The sequence below is a fragment of the Chionomys nivalis genome, chromosome 4 (genome assembly GCF_950005125.1).
Source record: "Chionomys nivalis chromosome 4, mChiNiv1.1, whole genome shotgun sequence".
NCBI classification, from domain to species: Eukaryota; Metazoa; Chordata; class Mammalia; order Rodentia; family Cricetidae; genus Chionomys; species Chionomys nivalis.
This window is the reverse complement of record NC_080089.1, coordinates 22,927,974-22,949,335: the sequence shown is the minus strand read 5'-3', so window position 1 is coordinate 22,949,335 and position 21,362 is coordinate 22,927,974. Positions and strand designations below refer to the sequence as shown.

The 21,362-nt window shown below is 43.6% G+C and overlaps 1 protein-coding gene across 2 annotated transcripts in view; it reads right to left on the bottom strand.

Annotated features, from left to right (window-relative positions):
• Positions 1-21,362, bottom strand: part of Bmper (BMP binding endothelial regulator) — a 254,315-nt gene that overhangs the window by 85,046 nt on the left and 147,907 nt on the right. The window contains exon 12 of one of the 2 annotated variants that reach the window (XM_057767219.1): positions 1,969-2,298. The exons of the other annotated variant lie outside the window; for it this stretch is intronic. Coding sequence (XP_057623202.1) covers positions 1,969-2,298 — 330 coding nt within the window. The remainder of the gene's footprint in view (positions 1-1,968; positions 2,299-21,362) is intronic. 2 annotated transcript variants of the gene reach the window in all.

Here is a 21,362-nt window from a genome sequence, read left to right as displayed (position 1 = left end):
TAGATGATTCCTGTCATTTGGATATAAGAAGAGCTGTCTACACTTTCTGAGTAGGGCCTAAGTGCCTTGGTTGAATGAATGCAGCCCTTCACACCCGGGAGGGATATTTTCTTCATTGTTGAATGTCCCTATACATTAACATTTAGCACCTAAAAGCTCCATGTTGGCCTCGTGCCCTGCTTAGGTGAGCTGGCATTCGATAGATGTAAGCCAGTTTATCAAAATGTATACTTGACTTGAATTGTAACAATTGCATTGGTTCTGATGCAACAACAAAGAAACCACTAAATAAACTAGACTCAGCCGATGCCTTTCCATTATTAAATTCTCATCAATGAGAAAGAGAAAATAAAAAAGGTGCACCATTCTTTAAAGTACCATGTTTAAAGAACTGGAGTCTACCAGGAGACCTCACAAGCAATATCACACTACTGTCATGCACTAACCAAAGGTGGTATGCCAAGAACCACACAGATGAGATGGTAGTGCAAGCTAATTCTCGGAGGATGATATGGAAAACACTAGGTCCTGCTTCCAAAACAATTTCCTGAGGTGGCCGAGTAGACCATTGGCAACTGAGAACAGCTTGATCATGAGGTGGAAATTCTCAGCACACTGGGCCTAAGGCTACTGCCAAGAAAGGGCCTCAGTCATCATCTCTATGCTTCCAAGGTCCCACAGGAGATACTCTTCCAAAGCCAGCCTCAAAGTGTCGTGCAGCAGAAGCAATGCTCCTAGCTATCGGGCAGAACATCCACTCCATGTTAGAGCACACGGGCCTGCTGAGTACACGTGGCCCCCGTCACTATACTCTCAGCTGCATGCCCACACAAGGTTGCTGCATTCTTCTCAACACAAGACGGCCAAAGGAAATCGGGGGCGCCTGAGAACAAGCCCTCCTGTGGTGAACACTGATAGGGGCCTTCTGCTGTTCAGGTTTGTTGTTAAGGTGCCAGGAACTAAAGCCGGGTGATGAAGGTGGGTCTTGTATTAATCTGTTGCTTTCATTGGTTAATTAATAAAGAAACTGCTTGGCCTCTGATAGGGTAGAATTTAGATAGGCGGGGTAAACAGAACAGAACGCTGGGAGAAAGAAGCCGAGTCAGGAGTCGCCATGATTCTCCCACTCCAGACAGACACAGGTTAAGATCTTTCCTGGTAAGCCAGCTTATGGTGGGTGCTACACAGAATATTAGAAATGGGTTAGATCAATATGTAAGAGCTAGCCAATAAGAGGTTGGAACTAATGGGCCAGGCAGTGATTAAAAGAATACAGTTTCCGTGTAATTATTTCGGGTAAAGCCGTGCGGGCAGCCGGGTGCCGGGGACGCAGCCCTGCCGCTCCTATTACAACAGCCGGGGCCTCACAGAAGCTAGGCAAGCACTCCACCATAGAACTGTGTCTCTGTCTCTCCTTTTACCTTTTCTCTTGACCTCGTGATTCTCTTTTGTCAGACCCCCACAGAGCTGGAGAGCCCGCAGGTGGGGCTGCCCCTGCTCTCTTTTGAATAGCAACAAGGACTAAAGCTGTTTACTTCTGAGAACCCTCCCACCCCGTTTGGACAGTTACTACCAAGGAAACCCTCCTTCTCGCAGATGTGAAAATACACATGGCTGGCTGATCTAAGAGACACTTGACAGTTCCAAGCTGGAGATCAGTGCCCTAAAATAGCAACAAAGCTGCAGGGAGGTTACTTGGAGGGTACCACTGATATTTTTAGAACGAAAGTGGAAAGGTTCTGGGTGTCCAAAAAGTGCCAAGACTGATGTGGCTGGTGTCCAGGTGCAAGGCTCTGCATGGTACAAATGCCCATGGTAATTTCATAGCCTCTTCGGGGTGTGCCTCTCCCGCAGATGGGCAGGAGACAAGGCTGGTTCCCCCGCGCAGGAAGGAGACACAGTACAGAAGCTGCTGTTGGCACAATGAGCAGAATACAGGTCAGAGGGAGGCCCCAGAAGAAGCCCCACCTGCTCTGGTGGTCACTTTCAAGAGGTAGCCGTCCAGGTCGATGTGGAAGTGGGGCGTGTGGCAGGGTAGTGCAATGCGGGAGCCGTTCCAGCGCACAGTGAGGTGCTGCTGCAGGCTGACGGTGCTGTCGCCGAGCACCAGCTCCACAGACTTGGTCCAGGAGAAGGAACGGGTCCGGCGCGCATCGTTCTTCACCAGTACCTGAAAGGGTGAGGCAGGGGAGGAGCAGTCTTTTGTCAAAACATACTGACAAGTCCCCTGAAAGTTAAATGTCCGTCCGTCAAACGTGTTGTAGTGTGGATCTCCGAATACTGTGCAAACGCCGGGCTCTGCGAATGAGAGAGACCAAAGTAGGGTCACAACCAAGGCAGAGGTGCAGAGAAATCAGAAATCCCTAAAGTTAAGCTGCAAGAGCGCCTACCAGCACGAGGCTTGGGAGGGATTCATTAAAGTAATCAGGGTTTGAAATGGGCTGGGAGTTATACAAAGTTTTGCTTTTTTTTTTTTTTTCCTGCACTTCCTATAGTGTGTTCACATTTAAACAAGATTCCTAATGCAATAGAATTCTTAGAACGTCTCTCTGCTGCAGCCTGGGGTTCTTCCGTGAGTAAAGGAATTGCACTAAGGCCTTACATAACACATATAAACAAGAAATCAAACTTTACATAAACAGCAGCAAAACTATACCACATGAAAACAAGAAATATCAGTTATTGTATTTCTTGAGATTCTCTCTCTCTCTCTCTCTCTCTCTCTCTCTCTCTCTCTCTCTCTCTCAGTGTGTGTGTGTCTGTGTGTGTGTGCAGCGCAGTGTTGCTGAAAAGGCAAGGGAAGACTGTTGGATCCCCTGGAGTTGGAGTGATGGAGCTTGTAGGTTGCCCAGTATAGGTTATAGGAACTGATTCGGATCCTTTAAAATGGATCCTCTAAAAGAACAGCACATGCTCATTTTTTAATTATATTTATTTTATAGTATTGATGCTTTGCCTGCATGTATATCTGTGTGAGGGTGTCAGAGCCTTGGAACTGGAGTTACAGACAGTTGTGAGCTGCCATGTGGGTACTGGGTATTGAACATGGGTCCTCTGGAAGAGCAGCCATTGCTGTGAACCTCTGAGCAATCTCTCCAAACCCATAATATATGCTCCTAACCACTGAGCCATTTCTCTAGCTCCAAAATTATGTTTCTTATATTTTGATCCACATGCCAAAATCTAATGTTAAATAATAAAATAAACTAGAAAATACATTAGGACATTTAGCCCAATAGACTCCACACTCTGAAACACAATTAGCCCATAATTATGAAAGCAACATAAAGTTTAGTACTCTGAGGCATCTCAGCAGTCTTATAGAAAATTAAATATTTTTAAGAATAAAAATTGGCAATGGTTTCTTTTCAGGGGAAGGATTTGTTATCTCTTTTTACCAATGCTCAAACACCAGGAAATTGATTTAGAGAAATGGGCCCAAAGAATGAAAGGCAGCTGGGCATAGGCTTGCAGTGCCCAGGAGGCTGAGGTAAGAAGATGTCAACCTAGAGGCCAGCGTGGCTGCACAGTGAGACCTCATCTCAGACGAAAAGAAAAACACAGCAAGCGAAAGCCGAGCAATTTCCAGCTAACACCAGAACAATCATCAAGTCAAGAACAACCAGGACAAACTACCGGGTCAGAGGTGTAGGACTGACATGGCTAGAAAGGACCAACTGAAGCTACTGAACCTTCTGAAAGAGACGGCCCGGGCTGTATGAGGTCAGAACCGAGCCCAGCTGAGCTGAGCTGGTGACAGCAATGGCAGTCTATGCTCCCACAGTGTATGGAGAACAGTGCTGGTTCAGGATACACTTCATCGCTAGTCTCAGGAGAAGTCATACAAATTACACACGTTTGTAATTTACAAGATGAAACGCTGTATCTGTCTTTTTGTCTGTATCTGTCAGAGACAAAATTGAGAGTTTCTGAAATATAGAAACTCTTCAATAAAAAGGAATGTCTATAAGGCACCATCATGGCCATGGAAGAATTGGGTGGGTTTGTCCATTTTAATTGTGACCCCAGTTTTATCATTGTTACACGTTGGGTGTACCCCTCACTATCCTAGGTCCCCCAGTCTCCCCTCGCTTGACTTCTCCATAGTGCTTATCTCGGTCCTTGCTGCATGGGATGGGCTCCAAGTCTGCCTTCTCACATTGGCCCTCACTCTCTAACTAATGGAATCCACTGCTGGTATGAAAGCATTGTTTGTTGACAGGGTGAAGGCGGTGTGCAGCCCAGGAGATAAAGGGTTCAGAGTTAGTACTCCCCTCTCATATTGTGTACCAAATTCAAATTTGTTGCTTAGTCTTTAAGGTTCTTGGTCCCACCTACCTGTTCAGTTAGCACAGAACCTGCTGAAGTTCTTGAACCTTCAAGGCTGAGAGATGGCCTCGGGTTAGAAAAGCCAAAACACTCACACACTACCAAAGAGGCTGGTGTTCTGCTCCTAAAACACTAACACACTACCAAGGGGGCTGGCGTTCTGCTCCTAAGGATGTCCTCAAAGCTTTAAACAGGCCTGGGGCTTTCCATGCCTGGCACTACATTCTCTTGTGACCATTTCACTGCTCCAGTAGCAACTGTGGTTTCTCTTAATGTCCTGATCATTCTTGCAATGAAATGATCATTAATCAAAACATTAATAACCAACACTTGCCAAAAGTTCACACCCTGTGGTAGTACTCTTCTGCTTGCCTCCTAATAATGGAGGCATCCTGAGAAAATGAAAGATTGTCTCTGAACACTAGACAAACAGCTAAGCATTTCACAGTAGACCCAGATTGTCTCTGAACATTAGACAAACAGCTAAGCACTTCACAGTAGACCCAATAATAAGGGCTGTCATCTAGTCATTGAAAACATTTATGAATGATCCTTAAAACTAAGGAATTGTTTTTGTCGTGTAAGTGAAAAAAAAAAACCAGCAACAAGATTCTTTGATTCTGGGATAATCTTTTTTTTTTTTTTTTTTTTTTTTTTTTGATTTTCGAGACAAAGTTTCTCCGTAGCTTTTTTGGTTCCTGTCCTGGAACTAGCTCTTCTAGACCAGGCTGGCCTCGAACTCACAGAGATCCACCTGCCTCTGCCTCCCAAGTGCTGGGATTAAAGGCGTGCGCCACCACCACCCGGCTATTCTGGGATAATCTTAACTATCTTACACACACACACACACACACACACACACACACACACACAAAGCAACCTTTACTTCTTGATGGAACCACATATGAACCTTATCTTACATCTGCTTTTCTAGTCTTGTTTTGTTTTTGTTGTTTTGCCTTTTACAATGAAGGGTAGATAAAGCCAATTGTGGGACAAAGCCAATCCCAAAAGAAGCAATAGAAACTGGACTACTCTGGTCTGGCCTCAGAAACCCTGAGTTTACTCTTGGCTAAACAAGAAGCCATGAGGGATATGCAGAAGAGACCCAGAAAATGGAAACTGTGTGTGAACAGGCCTGTCAGGAGAGATATTTTTTAAGACTCTTTAATTTGCAGGAGAGAAGAGTTTGGAAGTTGGTATGATTTCCTGTGTGACTGCAATATAGAAGCAGCCAACAAAATTTCAAGACTATGAGGAGGCTTGAGAATTATGTGCTACACGTGGGAACATTCGAATCATGAGCTGAAATCATTGTGAAATTTTGGCCCCTTTTCCTGGCACCCAAAAGTCTTCATGCCAGTTCCCAGAGGAGTGGGGTAAGACACGTGCTGTCGAATGCCTAAGGTAAGACGGCCAGTGTTACAGAAAACTGGGTTCCCAGGACAGAAGCACCCAGACAATGGAACAAAAGTGAGCAGTGCACCCTCATGGCTATTTTCAGGAGAGCCAGACAAAGGTGCTGCAATCCAAGATGTCCAGATGTCTGGTCACACTATACGGGAAAGCTTGGCTCGTGGTTACGGGGACAGACAGGGAACCGTGGAAACAACTTGTTTGAATGTGCATAAAGCCAGAGATGGAGAAGGACATTCCAGTTTTTCTCTGTGGCACATTGTTTCACAGTCTTAAAGTCAAATCTTTATCTGGGCTTGTGTTGCTGTTGTTGTTTTCTTGGATTTTTAAGTATATGTAAATAAATGCAAATGTCCAGAGAAAAAGATCAAAACTTTAAAACTCAAATATTTAAATTTTAAAATGATTAAAAAAATTCTGCTTAAGCGAAAGAATTACATGTGGCACTTCTTTTCTTTTTCTTATGATATTAGTACTATTTATGCTTTCATTTCTTATGTACTTTCAGAAAGGAATGTCGACTTTAAAACCCAAAATCCCTTCATTAAAACATAGCGCATTAATGAAGCATGCGTGTAAAGATTGCTGCCTCTGAACACACGGTCCTGATGTTTTCCTCTTAACTGCCTCAGATTGCTTTATTTTACCCTGGTTATACATAGGGTAATGAAATGCCTTTTCTCTGGGAGCAGTGTTCTCAAAACATCTGTCAAAGACTATTAAGTGAGAACTATAGAATCCCAGGCACAGCAGCAAAAAACAAGAGAATCTGGGTAGACACTAGTCTAGCTTTTCCCCCAAACAACAAAACAAAGCAGAAAAAGTGCAAGAAAGAAACAAAAGCCCCGTTCGTGTTCTGTCACCAAGCAGTAAGCAGTGTCTACAGATCTCTGTGTGTGTGTGTGTGTTTATTTTCACAGAGTTAAGACAACCCCGTACATGAAATTTTATTTCCCGTATTTCACTTAACATGTCACAAGATTTCCGCAGCCGTTCAAGCATGTTTTCCTTTGAAAACCCAGAAGGGAATTTTCGCCTCAGTTCATTGCTGCTGCAGAGAGGGAGGTCTCTCCAGCACCTCGCGTGGGGATCGGCACGTTTCCGGAGGGGCATCCTAACCACACATAAACATGGCTTTAAACATTTCTGGGCACAAACTTCAGGGAAACAGGGCCTGCAGGACTCTGGGCCACGGAGTCCTGCTGAGCTGCTGGGACTTTAGTAGGGTCAGAGATGCTGAGATGCCAAGTCTTGGGTAAGATGCAGGAAAGGCTGGGATTAGAAATACTGCCTGAGACACGAGCCAGCTGCTCTTTGCTGAACTGACTTCTGACCATGGTAGAGTCTGGTTAAAAAAAAAAAAAAAGCCCCCAGTGTCTTCTGCATGCAAGAGCTGTGGCCTTGCACAAGGTGTCAGTGACAGCTGTTAGCCCACAAGGCACATGAGAGCCAACAGATGGTCCACCAGGTGCTTGGAAGGATTTGCACTTCCACTAACTTTTCTGTAAGGGGTGGCACAGGGAAAGGGGTGGTGGCTCCATTCCCATCAGAGACAGCAACGGGTCTTTATTAAAAAAGAAAAAAGCCTGAGTTTTAAAAAAAAAAAGTTACATAGGAATTTTGTGTCATATGGAAATTTGTTTCCCCCTATTTCCGTAACTACATGGACTCATGAATTCATTCCCTAACTTCACAAATCAAACCTAAACTGACTGTAGCCACCAGGCCACAGCTGCTATTCCAGGACCTACCTCGCATATCCTATCCTCCTACTTCTCACCTATTACCCGGGGCTCAGCTTCTCCCACCCAAGACCTCACAGCTCACACACATGTGCATGCATGCCTATATATACATGCACACACAAACACTTGCACACAAGCACATATACAAACACAAGTGCACACTCACATAACCACACAAGCACATATACAAATACAAAGACACATGTACACACATGTGTGCACACACATCACCCTACCCCTTCAGCTCTCTGCCTTCAGTACCATCTTCCCCAGTAATATCTTCAACACCTTAGCCAGTGCCATTTTTCTTTCTTCTCAATTCAAAGAGCAAAACTGATCTTTACCATACAGAGTCTTTCATTGAGCCCTGTTGCAGACTGGCTCTCTGGTCAGTAAGCCGCTGGGATCTTCCTGTTTCTGCTTCCCCAAGGTTTGGACACAGGGACAGCTCTTGATACATGCTTTGCAGATCCAAACTCAAGATTGTAGGGCAAACACTTTATCGACTTTTCTGTCTCCTGACAATGTTAAGCCACTTTTTACTCCACCCAATGGTTATAATGTGAATTCCTAACTCCTAAGTCTGGCCTTGAGCTCCTTACAATGTATATTTCATGTATACTTCTCAGTGCCCTGAGAGCTCACTGCTATATTGAATGCTCTAAATGCACACACAGATATGCATTATTTGTATTACATCAGTGCATGACATACTGCCCATTAAAAATCAACAAATATTTGCTGAAAATGGGATAATTAATTAAACAATATATTTTGCTAAGAAGAAATTGTCTATACTGTATTTATTAAAATAAATACAAATAATGACATGTGGCAGGTAGCCAGCAGAAATTTGTTTAATTAATTAATTGAATTATTTATGAACACATTAAGAATAAATACACCATTAGGGAAAACAGAAAAGTGAAAAATATTAAAGGGGTATTGTATTTGGTGGCAAGAAAACCACCTTGGAAATACTAGTCTGGGAGCTCAGTGCTCAGGTGGGGACCAATCCTTCTACCTTCCTAAATCAATCCCTTCAGCTGAATAGACATGTAGCCTACTGAAAAGCATTCTCAGAATCACAAAACTAGGAGAACAGAACTTAATTCTTATCCTACACTGACCAAGTATGACAAGCTGATCCTGGTTCCTGAAGAGAAAGCACAGCCTGATAACCAGAACCTGTGCATGTGGTATCAAACAGCCAACGAATGGGAGGTGTCAGTGGGACCAGGCTTGCTCATGAGCTGACCTGCAAAGGGGAGATCTATCCTACGTGATCGAGGGAAAGGAATACAAGCCCTTTGCTGGACAGTAAGGCAGTAAGACACGCATATTTCCAGGAGAAGAATGGGACCAACCATGCTTTAAAAATGAAGGAAGAGCCAAGGATGAAGTAATGCAGGTAGCCTCAGAAACTGGGAAAAGCAAGAACGGTGATGTCTGAGGCTTTACAGGGAACACAGCCTCATTAGTGTGATGTTGGATATACCGCTGTAGGTTGTGAGTATGTTTTATTTCCACTGGTTAATAGAGAAACTGCTTTGGCCTATGGCAGGGCAACTACATAGCGCCTCCTTGACTTTGCCTACTCTCTCTCTATATATATATCTCTTTTCAGATTTGCTGCCTGGCTTTATTCTGCCCTGTTGAAAAACTGAGCAGGGCTGAACCAACAGTCAAAGCATCACTCTGGTCCTAGCTACTCCTGATTAACAGTTTAAAGCAGTGATCAAAACAAGATTACAGAAACAAAATAGAAACAGATTCAAACAAAAATAAACCTCTAAACGGGTCACAGTGGGTTTTAAAAAATGTGCATAGACTTGGAAGAGAGAGGAAAAAGAGTATAGGAAGTTTTAAAAAATAAAAATAAAGTCTTCAAAAAGACAGTCAAGATAATATAAAACTATATAAGCCATGTAAAATGTATGCTATGAATATGTTTTATTACCATTGGTTAATAAGGAAGCTGCTTTGACTTATGCCAGGGCAGAATAAAGCCAGGAGGAAAATCTAAACAGAGATATATAGAGAGTAGGTGGAGTCAAAAAGATGCCATGTAACTGCTGAAGAAGAAATATGCCCAGAATCTTCATGGTAAGTCACAGCCTTGTGGTGGAACACAGATGAATAGAAATGGGTTAATTTGAGATGTAAGAACTAGCTAGAAATATGGCTGAGTCATCAGCCAAGCAGTGTTGTAATCAATATAGTTTCTGTGTGATTATTCAGGTCTGGGCAACCAGGAAACTAAAACAGTCTCCTTTTATAATTGTTTGTAAATGTTTGTTTTCATTTAAAGGGGATTGGTTATAAATGATTAATTGTTGTAGTCAATCTCTTCCTAAAGAAAAAGGGGGTTATGACATAAAAACAGTGAAAAAAGATTATTGAATCTAATTTAACCCAAAAATGCAACTGTTAATCTCAAAATACTTTATATTGCTATGGATTTTGTTTTTTTGAGACAAATTTAATGTCAATATTGTTATATTTCTACTCTTGTGTATTATACTCTATATTTTACTCTTGTTTAAGGCATTATGTTTATATAACTCTTTTAAAAATGTAATATACAGTTTAAAAATACAAATTAGTAGTCATCTATAATAGTCAAACTTATAGTCATGCTAGTTAGGTTTCCTAGATATAAGGAGATATATTACAAATGGATAGGTAATCTTCAAACACTTAAAAAAATACAGAATATGGCATTAAAAATGTTTTAAAAACAGACCTTTCTCAACAGTGAGACATGTCTGCTCCTGGTAGCACCAATTACTTCAAGAGGATGATAAGCTTCAAAGAAGTTCTTTATGGAGTTGGCTTTTAACGTGGCAAGGCTAGCCATTTGGGCAAGAAACTGCTCTTGCCTGGACTGCTTGCCTGTATGATACATAAACTACACATACAGCTAAACTTTGTCGAAACAAGGCGGGATAGTCCTAGCACAGTGAGGCCTATATCTGACTATGACCTCCAGCATGTATAAGATAATTAGTGGTATTAAGCCATGATTTTGTGGGAATTTGCTACAGGATCCATTGGAAACAAGTAGCTGTCAAAGCATCTAGTACAAACTACTTGTGTCAGGCACCATTTCAGCGGTGCTGTGTTCTGTATTTTAGTGTCTCATTCCAGCCTTACTATGTCTCTGTACACCACACAGTATTTTATTAACTCCTTAGTAGCAAGTTTGCAGAAAGTGCCTGTGGCCCACAGTCACTCAGCCAATAACAGAACTACAATCTAGTCTCTGTGGTCCAAGGCCAGTGCCTTCCCCACTTGGAGCTCTGCTGACAGGAAACACAGCAACATTCCAGCAGATTTGCTGATGGCTCTGGGAAAGGGAAGACACACTTCAGGAAGGGCTTCTAGGATGTAGAGGCTCTTAAGGCTGGTCCATGACCTCCCAGGATTGTCTGAATTCCAGATTAATGATATCTATCTAGAAGTCAGTTATAAAATTGAGTATTTCATTTCCCCAACTTAATTAATTTATTGTACAGAACTAAAGCACTAAGAACCTTGGAAGAATCCTGCATTTGAAACCCCATCTCACCTTGCAATTCAGTGCCTAAAAGAGCAGACACGTGCTCCTTATGTGATGTAGGTTTGTCTACCTAAAGCTATCGCATTGCAAATTTGCTGCAAAGAGGTCAAGGTTAGAGCTGCTCACATACCAGGACCATCGCTTTTCTTATTGTGAGAGAGACCACAAGAGGCAGGGAAAGAACAGAGCTGGTGAAAATATAATGAGTTGAGTCCATCCATAAAAGACATACACAATGTAGATTAGGGGCCAGAATGGAGTAAGCCCTCAAGGCCGCAGGAAGCATGCCAGGGAAGCACAAACACAGGAAGGAAGCAGCTTGCACAAGAAATGCAGAGACGGGTCTGTCTGCAGCAAGGACTTGCTTCAGGGGACATGAGACATTCACACTATGTAAATAAATTGGCCTGAGATTCATTCCTTGCCAGTCTGAGAAGTTTAAATGTATTCCAAAGAACCACCATTTCTTAATGTGTTTCCTATGAAACATCAATCCCACCTGTTGGATTGCCACAGTAAAACTTTAAAAGCTCTTCAAGGCCAATGAGTGGGGGATGTGGGGGCAGTTCTGTATTCTCTCACCCTCCTGAAAGCTTACAATGCCCAGTGTCACCGCTAAGGTCCCAAGGAGTTCTGTAGCAAGGAAGTGTGTTTAAGTCTACCCCACCCAGTATTCCTTAACATATGCACTCAGAGGACCTGTCCTGAAGATGTTACTCAGGGCTGTTCCTCAGCTCTAAGGTTTTATAACATAAACCTTGGAGAGCTCAGCAGTGAAGGAAGATGGCCTAGGTGTTCATGAAGGAAGAGTGTGGGTTATGAAGTGGTGTAAAGGACTGGAGGGAAGGGGGCAGGGGTTAGCAGAAAACAACAGGATGAGGGTACAGCTGTCATGGGAATAAAAAGGAAATTATTTATTAGAAAAACAGCATAAAGAGGCAATCAGCAAGACTTGATGACTGATTAGCAACAGGGGAGAGAAATGCCAGAAATATGAGAAACAACGATCTGTCTCCAAACGTGCACAGCTGGGAGAACGTGGAGGCCAGAATTGATTCAATGAATAGGGCTTGGAAACGGCCACTAGCCCCTGCAACCAACTCCAATTCAGATAATCGGGTGAATCAAAGGTAGCAACTGCAGTACTCAGAAGGCAAATTACTCCCTTGGAAGGCTAGAAGCTAAGGTTCACTATTTTTCTCACAGGACATAGAGAAGTGAGGCTGGTACTTTATCCTTATTGACTAGACTTCATGGTGCTGTGAAGTATTACACACACTACAAAAGGAGCGAAGGAATCATCAGCGTCATCTCTCTGCACCTCCTGTAAACTATAGCAGCAGCTGATCCGATGGCACATGCCCGCTGGCACAGTAGTAGTACAGATACTAAGTGGGTAACCAGTCACTTTCTGGATCAGATACAATGTTTGTTTTATGAGATAGATCCCAAACTTGGCATTGTTAAAGGAGCCAAGAATCTGTGGTTAGATAGGTCAAAGGCCCTAGGAAAGAACCCAAGACTTTTATTCCGCTCAGAGGACATAGTGCTAAAATGATTCTTGATGCCATTCTATACCCATAGATCAGACAATCTCTCAACCCTCACGAGAGAAGTTTTCCTTGTCAGTAGAGGGGGTTAATCTGAGATCCACAGCTGGTCAATGTGCAGAAAATAAAAATACGATGAAGTAGTTAGTCCTAAATGGGACAAACATATCACACTTTTCCACACAAGACTCTGGGGGCTTTGTGGGAGAGGGATGATGAAGATTGTAAGAGCCAGGGGTGGTGGATAGAAACAATGTTTTCCAGACCCAACAGGGAAACAGGATCTCACCACAGTTGTGAGCACAAGCATAGGACCTGTGCAGACAGACTCAGGCCAGATAAAATTGCATCAGAGAGTATGGGAAAGTAGGCATGAAATGCCATCACTAGGTTAGGAGCTATTGGCTGTTTGGAGAAGAAGGGTCAGGGTTTTTTGGTTTTGTTTTGTTTTGTTTTTAATAATCTGATCCCTGGTATGTTCAGTACACTCTAGGGAAGGCCCTACTCCCAAGACTAGTTGGGCAACACAAACTGGTTTGAATGGGAAAAAAAGCAAAATAAGAAGGAGGAGGAAGAGGATGAGGAGAAGAAAGGAGGAGGAGGAGGAGGAAGAGGAGGAGGAGAAGGCAAAGAAGTAGTAGGAGGAGAAAGATTACACTCAAAGTTGGATAGGAAAGGATCAGAGTGGAAAGGATTGCTATAAGGAGTTGAGGAGTGAATATATTCAAGACGCACTGTATGTAATTCTCAGAGAATTAATAAAAATATTGCTTAAATAATTGAAAGTTTGAACAACGTTGAAGCCAGTATTAGAAAGGCACACCTGTGGTTGCATACAAGAAGAGACAGGAAGTTCAGAGGACAGATGTATGTACTAAAGACAGACGCCCTGGCCCTGCAGAGGAAGGAACGATGACTGGGGTGGAGAGCATGAACAAGATGAATGCAAATCAATGAAAAACACTGTGTACAACAAGCCATTTCTTCTTATCTCTGTAAAGGTGAGTGCCGAAATATTATATCTCAAGAGATCACAGAAGTTGGAGTAACTTCACAAACAATGTTTCTATAAGTGAGTGGACACAACTGATTGCAAACAGAACTCTATGACCTATGTAACAGAAGGAAATTGGGAAATCTCTATTTGGAGGCAACCTTCCAAAATGAGTCAACATAGAGTTAAGAGAGAATACAGAGACATGCTAAAAGTTTGGGTTACAGAGTCTCCCAGATTACGGTATTAGCCACACTCTCTCAGTTTAACTTTTCTGACCTTCAGACCCTTTACTTGTAAGATGGAGTAGATAGTAGCTTCTTCTTGGCAGAATCATCTTAGAAACTACGTAGCAGAGCGTGTGACCTGCATGTGCTAGAAGCCCTGCTCCAGGGCAGCGTGAGCGGTAGCACCAGCAGAAGTCTGTGTTTTGCTGGCCTTATTCTACTTGTCAGAGCTGAGACTTCAGAGAGCAGGATACCTGCCCCGCTCACATACAGAGCTTTCCACGGAGCATGTTTCCCGGCTGTAGTCTGGGGTCTGACTTACTCAACTGTCCTGTTCTTTGGTCATATTTCCAGGGGGTTCTCACTAAGTCTAGGTCTCCAATATACTCAGCCACAACTGGATGCTTACATTTCTTTAGAGATTCAGGATAGCAGTGTGCCTGGTGTAGGAGATTGTTCTGTATTTGTGTTGCTTTCATTGGTTGAATAAAGAAGCTGCCTTGGCCTTTTGATAGGGCAGCCCTTAGGTGGGCAGAGTAGACAGAACAGAATGCTGGGAAGAAGGGAAGTGTGGCAGACGCCATGATTCTCCTGCCTGAGACGGACGCTGGTTAGACTCATGCCAGGAAGCCACAGTCAAGTGGCGATACATATTAATAGAAATGGGTTAATCAAGATGTGAGAGTTAGCCAATAAGAGGCTAGAAATAATGGGCCAGGCAGTGTTTAAATGAATACAGTTTCTGTGTAATTTTTTTGGGTGTAAGCTAGCCAGGCAGGATGGAACAAAGTGGCCCAATGCTCACTACTACATGTGCCTGCAAAAGTTTATATGTATCTTCAAAGGAAATAATATATTAATTTATATGTAGACAAGAATGCAGTCTTTAATGGAATGACTTAATAGTACTGTATCACTTAAAAATAATTTAAAAAAAACAAAGAGCAAGAATAAACCATATTTCCAAAGCAAACCCCAAGGAGGCTTATAGAATGGATACTGTGTTAGGGTGCTTGAAAAGGATATGGGTCTCATCCCAGCTCTCTAACTTGGTACGCTTGGGAGCCTCAGTTTCCTTCTTAACTGAGGACTGGAAGGGAAGACCCCAGAGAGAAGGTCCCCAGACGCATAAAATTTTATGGCACTGGATTAGTAATGAATGAAAAGGCAACTTTGAAAGTGACATTGTTCTTTACCCACACCTACTATTAATTATACAGAGTTTTTTCGAGTTTAATACGCTATAGAATATTTATGCATATGCACACACATATGTCCATGTTTATAAACACTCCCTCTAACTGCCATGGTAGAGGTGGAGGAAAGGGACTGGAAATACAAGTGGGCATGGAAAAGTAAGCTGGGACCACAACTACCGCTCTGCCTTGGGCAGATAGGTGGAGCAACCATGCAATAGAAGAAAGCCTGGGGCTGGCTGATCCTTTTCTCCCAGGCTAGGGTAGGAGAGAGAAAAGCTATTAAACTGAAGAACTTTCTTCCGATTTCTTTTCTAATCCATAACTCCTAGGAACTATAAAATCCCCCAAACCTCCTTGCCGCATCTTAGCTCTAACTATGTACCAAACTCTAAATGACAGGGAACTCAACACAACTGACTCCAGCCCAGCCTCTGGAGCCAGACAACACAGGGGAGACTCAGGCTCCATCTTTGACCTCCACATCTCTAAGCCTCAGTTCCCTGGCTGTAAAACTGCAACTAATAACATTACTTGGCTAAAAAATATCTATGAGATGAATATGAAATCAAATGGGACAACCATGACAGTGTTTTGATATATAGCAGATGATGGTAAACAAATGTTGGCTACTGCCACTGCCATCGCTGGTTCTGTTGGCTAGGGATGTTGACACTGATGACGACTGTGGTCACAGTTTACTCCTCAACGCTAAATTACCGAGAACTTGTCAAGTACTAACCCTCATACCTAGTGTCAGTATGCCACCCTTGTCTGTTTCCACAGGGTGTTTGTACGCGAGAAGAATTACTGCCTAGTCCACCCTAGAAACTGACAAGAGATGGAGAATGACTTCAATATTATCCCTCAACTCTGCTAATTTAGAGCAAGACACTTTAAAGTGGCAGCATCTCCCAGAACAGAACAGCATAGCAAAATGAAGAACTCATTTCCCCACCGCTTTTCCTGTGTGGGCTCTCCCGGGACCACTGTTGGCAGGTGGGGCTTCACTTTCCACCGGCCTGCCAGCCAAGCTTCAGAAAGTGTCAAAGCCAGCTCCATAAGCACCAGCAGAAAATTCAGTGGCTACTAAGCTTAACACCTCCCTGACGGGGCTAAAATCAACACCGCAGATTCTTCTTCTGCAAGCCTCCTTATTCTGATGGCCAGTTTCCTTCCTGGGGTAAGGATAAACTGCAAGGGCTAAGAGAACCAAGGTCCCAGAAGCAAGAACCCTTGTTCAAACATGGAGTTACTGATGTGCAGAGGCTCTCTCAGTGGACATTTTATACATGCAAAGCACCAAGATCTCTCTTTATCATGAATCCTGTCCCACCACCACCTCCCACGCAATGAAATTGTTGTCCTGTTTGCCCTCTTACATCACTCTGTTTACTGGGGCATATAAACAGCCATCAGGCATCCAATGGGCTTAAGGTAGAAAGATTTGCCAACAAACTAGCTAAGCAGATTCTGCAAGAAGCTGTGCTGGGTACAGGGCCTACTACGAGCTAGTGGGTCCAATGACCTTCACAGCTAGAAACTAACCCTTTGGGGTCGGGTTAAAGAATCACCTAGCAACCATGCACCTCCTGGCACCCCAAGCTGCCGAAATTCAGTATTTCCTGTGACTTAAGGGCTATGAGGCTGAGGCTATTTCAACCACACATACATATGTGCTCAGTAGACCCTGCCAGCTTCAGTGTTACAAATCACATGCTTGCATTTTGAGTTGGGGGTGCCGCGGGCTAAGTATGAGGTAAGCGAAGGGTTTAAGTAATGTGTGAGACCTGGGGTGGGGTGGGTGACCATATCCTAACGCCTGTGGATGCCTCTGACCTGATTAAGAGATTAACTTCTCTCATAACCAATCTCTAAGCCCCCCTTCCTCCATCGGCCCCACACACCTCGCTTATCAGTGAAAACTTTGACACTGAAGTATTATTTCCAAGTTTGGAAAGAGATCTGCTGCCAGCATAGAATTGATCTGATTCTGGTCTCTGTGGGTTGCTGAGGTCAAGATTCCATGCACTACTTGCCAGCACACTATAAAAGAGCATTTCACATAAACCAAATGCTACAAGGAATAACAGAGTGGCCCTCCTGGGTTCTGATGCTTCCTGGCACTAACTCGTGGTCACATGACAAGCAGCCAAGCAGAGGGACTGCCTTCCAGCTACAGCCTCATACCTTGGCAAGAAAATGCTTTTGCCAAAAGTTTTATGGAGTTTGTTTAGCTCACTTCAAATATTTTACTTTAAGTAAATCATCCAAACCAAATTCAGTCCTTTCTGTTGGGAAGGAGAGCAGTATGTGTTGGGTGAGTTATTAAGAGGCGACTATGCATGCTCTTTAGACTGTCCTGGGGCCTGATTCTAAGAGGACTCCCCATGTGAGTAGAACCCCAGTGCCTCTTCAGACCAACCTTACCCATTGTTCTGATAAGTGGGACATGGATGGCTTTCTGCCCTTGTGACTGCTTTCCTACCTACATAACAATAAACTTGCATGGTTACTAACTCATGCAGAGAAGGCCTGTAAAACATGTGTTTCCTCTTTCCTTGGGGAAAAAAAAAGATCTCAACCTCTTCTAAGACCAACACAAGACCAGGCAGGAAGAAACTCTGTAGGATTTTAGTGAGAGTCCAAGCGGTGCCACCACTGCTGGGAACAGCCTGTCGTTCACTTAGTATCTACGATCAACATGCACCCTTGAGTATCTGAGGGCTGTAATCAACTTCATACACATATGTATGCTTGCACTTATGGAGGTATGTAATCTTGCCTCCTTAGAACACAGAATGAAAGGAATACATATATGTTGAATAATATGTTGAATAATTCACAATATAAGTCTGATCCTATGCAGTAAAGACAGAAGCGAGGTTACACAGGCTGTCTGGTGTAGCCTGCATTTTGTCTCCCCCTTCCGAGCAACGGAAAGCAATGGCAGCATTTTTAAAGCTTGTAAGCTCAGAGATTTAAGACGTAAAAACATAACCAATAAACCCAAAGGCCCTGGCCTTTTGATTTTAGGCTAGAAGGGCAACTCCCCTTCACGCTCCTACTGTGCTGCGTCAGCAGTACTGGTCATAAGTCAACATTGCTAGTCCCACAGGTGTTCTCTCTGCATTCACCGGAGCAGCTTTCCCTGTTTGGAGTATCACTGGTTGACCCCAAAGAGCATTTGACAACATCTAAACATGCTTGTCACTTAGAGGGAAGGGTTACGGTTAAATACTCTGCAATACACAGGACATTCCTAAAACAAAGCCAATGGGTGGTGCGGGAGAATTGTCTATATTCTGTCAATCATGTTGTAAATAAATGCTGATTGGCCAGGCAGGAAATATAGGCGGGAAAACCAGACAGGAAGTAGAAATGATGTAATGAGAACAGGAGAATTCTGGGAAGGAGGAAGCTGATTCCTTCCACTCCTGCCCAGACCACCGAAGCAGCAGGATGTGATCTGCCTCACTGAAAAAGGTACTGGGCCACATGGCTAACAAAGATCAGAAAAATGGGTTAATCAAGATGTGAGAGTTAGCCAGTGAGAGGATAGAGCTAATGGGCCAATCAGCTTATAATTTATCGAGACCTATGTGTGATTTTCTTTGGGTCTAAACAGTTGTGGGGTACCGGGAGGGATGAAAACCCCAAACAAGCAGGCCTGGCCCTTCATGTTACAGATGGGGAGACTCTCAGTAAAACAAAGGCTGAAAACCCTGGCATCTTCTAGAAAACACTGGCCTTGGCTTGACATCTTGGCCTAGGTTTCTCCCTCTAGAAACCTGTATGCCAGAAGAGGTTTTATAACTAATAGGACAAGGAAAGAACGGGCCCAAAGGTTTGTTCCAGATCTTGGCTATAATAACAACGGAATTTCAAAGTAGGAGGTCTCAGGCCATAGCTAAGGACATCAGGAAAAGTCTACCTGGATGCAGTATGGAAAGCTGGGCATCGCCTAAAAAGCTGGAGGCTATTCCATGTCTTAAGTGAATCTGAGCAAATGAGTCTCGCCAAGGAGAATGAGTTTTACAGCAGGGATGGAGAACGGCTGGAGAGCAAGCGAGGGGAACAGATGGAAAGAACACTAGGGAAATTGAGAAATAGCCATCTGATGATATAATCCAGACTTGGGCCGAGAACTGCGTGCCTGCATCCTTCCAGCTCTGACCTGCAGGTGCAGGTGCAGCGGGTGGCCTCCCGGTGCCCCTCCAGCTGGGTGGCTTTCTCTGGTTGTCTCCCCGGGTGATGGAAGGGACGGATCAGCAGATACTTCCCACAAGACAGCACTCCATATAACTACTTACAAATTCTCTTCGCCTTCTCTTTTCCCATTTTTATTTCTCTTTAAGTCACCAGACTTCTAGATATGGAGAGGCCAGATAGCAATGGATAAACTAATAAAATCTAGCTTTACTTGCAAAAAATGTCACTAATGGCCATTTTGACTCTTAGAAATTAGGGGAGTTCCAAATTTGCCTTGTTTCTGTTTCTGGGTAAAATTCATGTTCTTCCCTCCCCACCCCCCAAGATAGGATTTCTTTGTATAACAGTCCTAACTGTCCTGGAACTTGCTGTGTAGACCAGGCTGACCTCAAACTTACAGAGAGCTGCCTGCCTTTGCCTCCCAAAATTAAAGGCATGTGCGATACCATTTGGCTTAAGTCCATGGTTGTTTTCTTTTTGTTTTTTTGTTTTTTTGAGCTAGGGTTTCTCTGTAGTTTTAGAGCCTGTCCTGGAACTAGCTCTTGTAGACCAGGCTAGTCTCGAACTCACAGAGATCTGCCTGCCTCTGCCTCCCAAGTGCTGGGATTAAAGGCATGCACCACCCGGCTAAGTCCATGTTCTTGTGAGGCTGATAACCAGGTAACTGGGAAACGTGCACATGTGTGTCATGCAAACAGAAGAGATGACCTGCAAAATATCAGAAGGCCCGGGGAGGCCTGCCTCTCCTCCATAGTCCCTCTCTGCTTCATTATCTACAGAGGAATGCAAAGAAGCCCACTGACGTGGTTACAGAGGAAAATGCTATCAGGGCATTATGGAGATTGCTCATACAGAAGGAAATGGAGCTGAAGGCGGCCTCTGAACCAGCCACACATACAGTCTCTGGACAATGACTAAGAGGAGCAGTCCAGGCCTCTGAACCAGCCACACATAGAGTCTCTGGACGAAGACTAAGGGGAACAGTACAGGCTGTGACGTAAGGAGTGTCTGGATGACGACTCAGGGGAACAGTCCAGGCACATACTTCTGAATCACCTGTGTGTCAACCATCGCTGCTTCTCCCTTCTGCCTTAATTTCTGAATTAACTGTCATGCACCATCAGCCTCCTTTGAATTAGTTTATGACTTCATTATCTTCAAAGGAAAGGTCTTTTATTAAATCTGTAATTTATTTTTTTCTAATTCAATAAGCAGCTTTATCCATTGTACAATTTCATGGCTCTCTATTTTTAAGCTAATAGTATCTATTAGACATGGGTAATATATACATGAGCATTAACATATTATACATTAACATATAGCAGTTTCCCATGTATAATTTCATATAGATACAAAATGACACATATTTATGTATATGACATGAAATAGTCAAAGGAGGGAAAACCAGGAGCAATATAAACCCTGGTTTCAGATAAATAGACAATGGGGATGTTCTTTCGAGAACTCACCAAGGCCAGCTGGACTGGGTCTGAAAAAGCATGGGATAATACCGGACTCACTGAACATAGCAGACAATGAGGACTGCTGAGAAGTCAAGAACAATGGCACTGGGTTTTGATCCTACTGCACGTACTGGCTTTGTGGGAGCCTAGGCTGTTTGGATGTTCACCTTAATAGACCTGGAAGGAGGTGGGAGGTCCTTGGACTCCCCACAGGGCAGGGAACCCTGACTGCTCTTAGGGCTGATGAGAGAGGGGGAGTTGATTGGGGGACGGGAAGGGATATGGGAGGCGGTGGCGGGGAAGAGACAGAAATCTTTAATAAATAAATAAATTAATAAAAAAAAAGAAAGAAAAAACCTGCTGCCATGGGAAAGTTGCTTTCAACAGCATGAAAGTCCACTTCTCTCGGCCTGACTGACTCATAAAACAGTTTCTAATCAATTTCCTGACTCTGCTAATGCTGCCCCCATGCATCAGAAATAATGTGACAATGTATGTCTAAGACCACTATTTCAATAGCATACTTCAGGAAGCTGTCTCGAAGCCAGGTGTATTTCGGGACTAACACAGTGATTTCCTGATAGAGGTAGGCAAAAGTCCCCATACGGGGCTGATGTGAAACCCAGCACCGTGCTCTGCCCCGGAGATTAACAGAGCAACCGCAGACA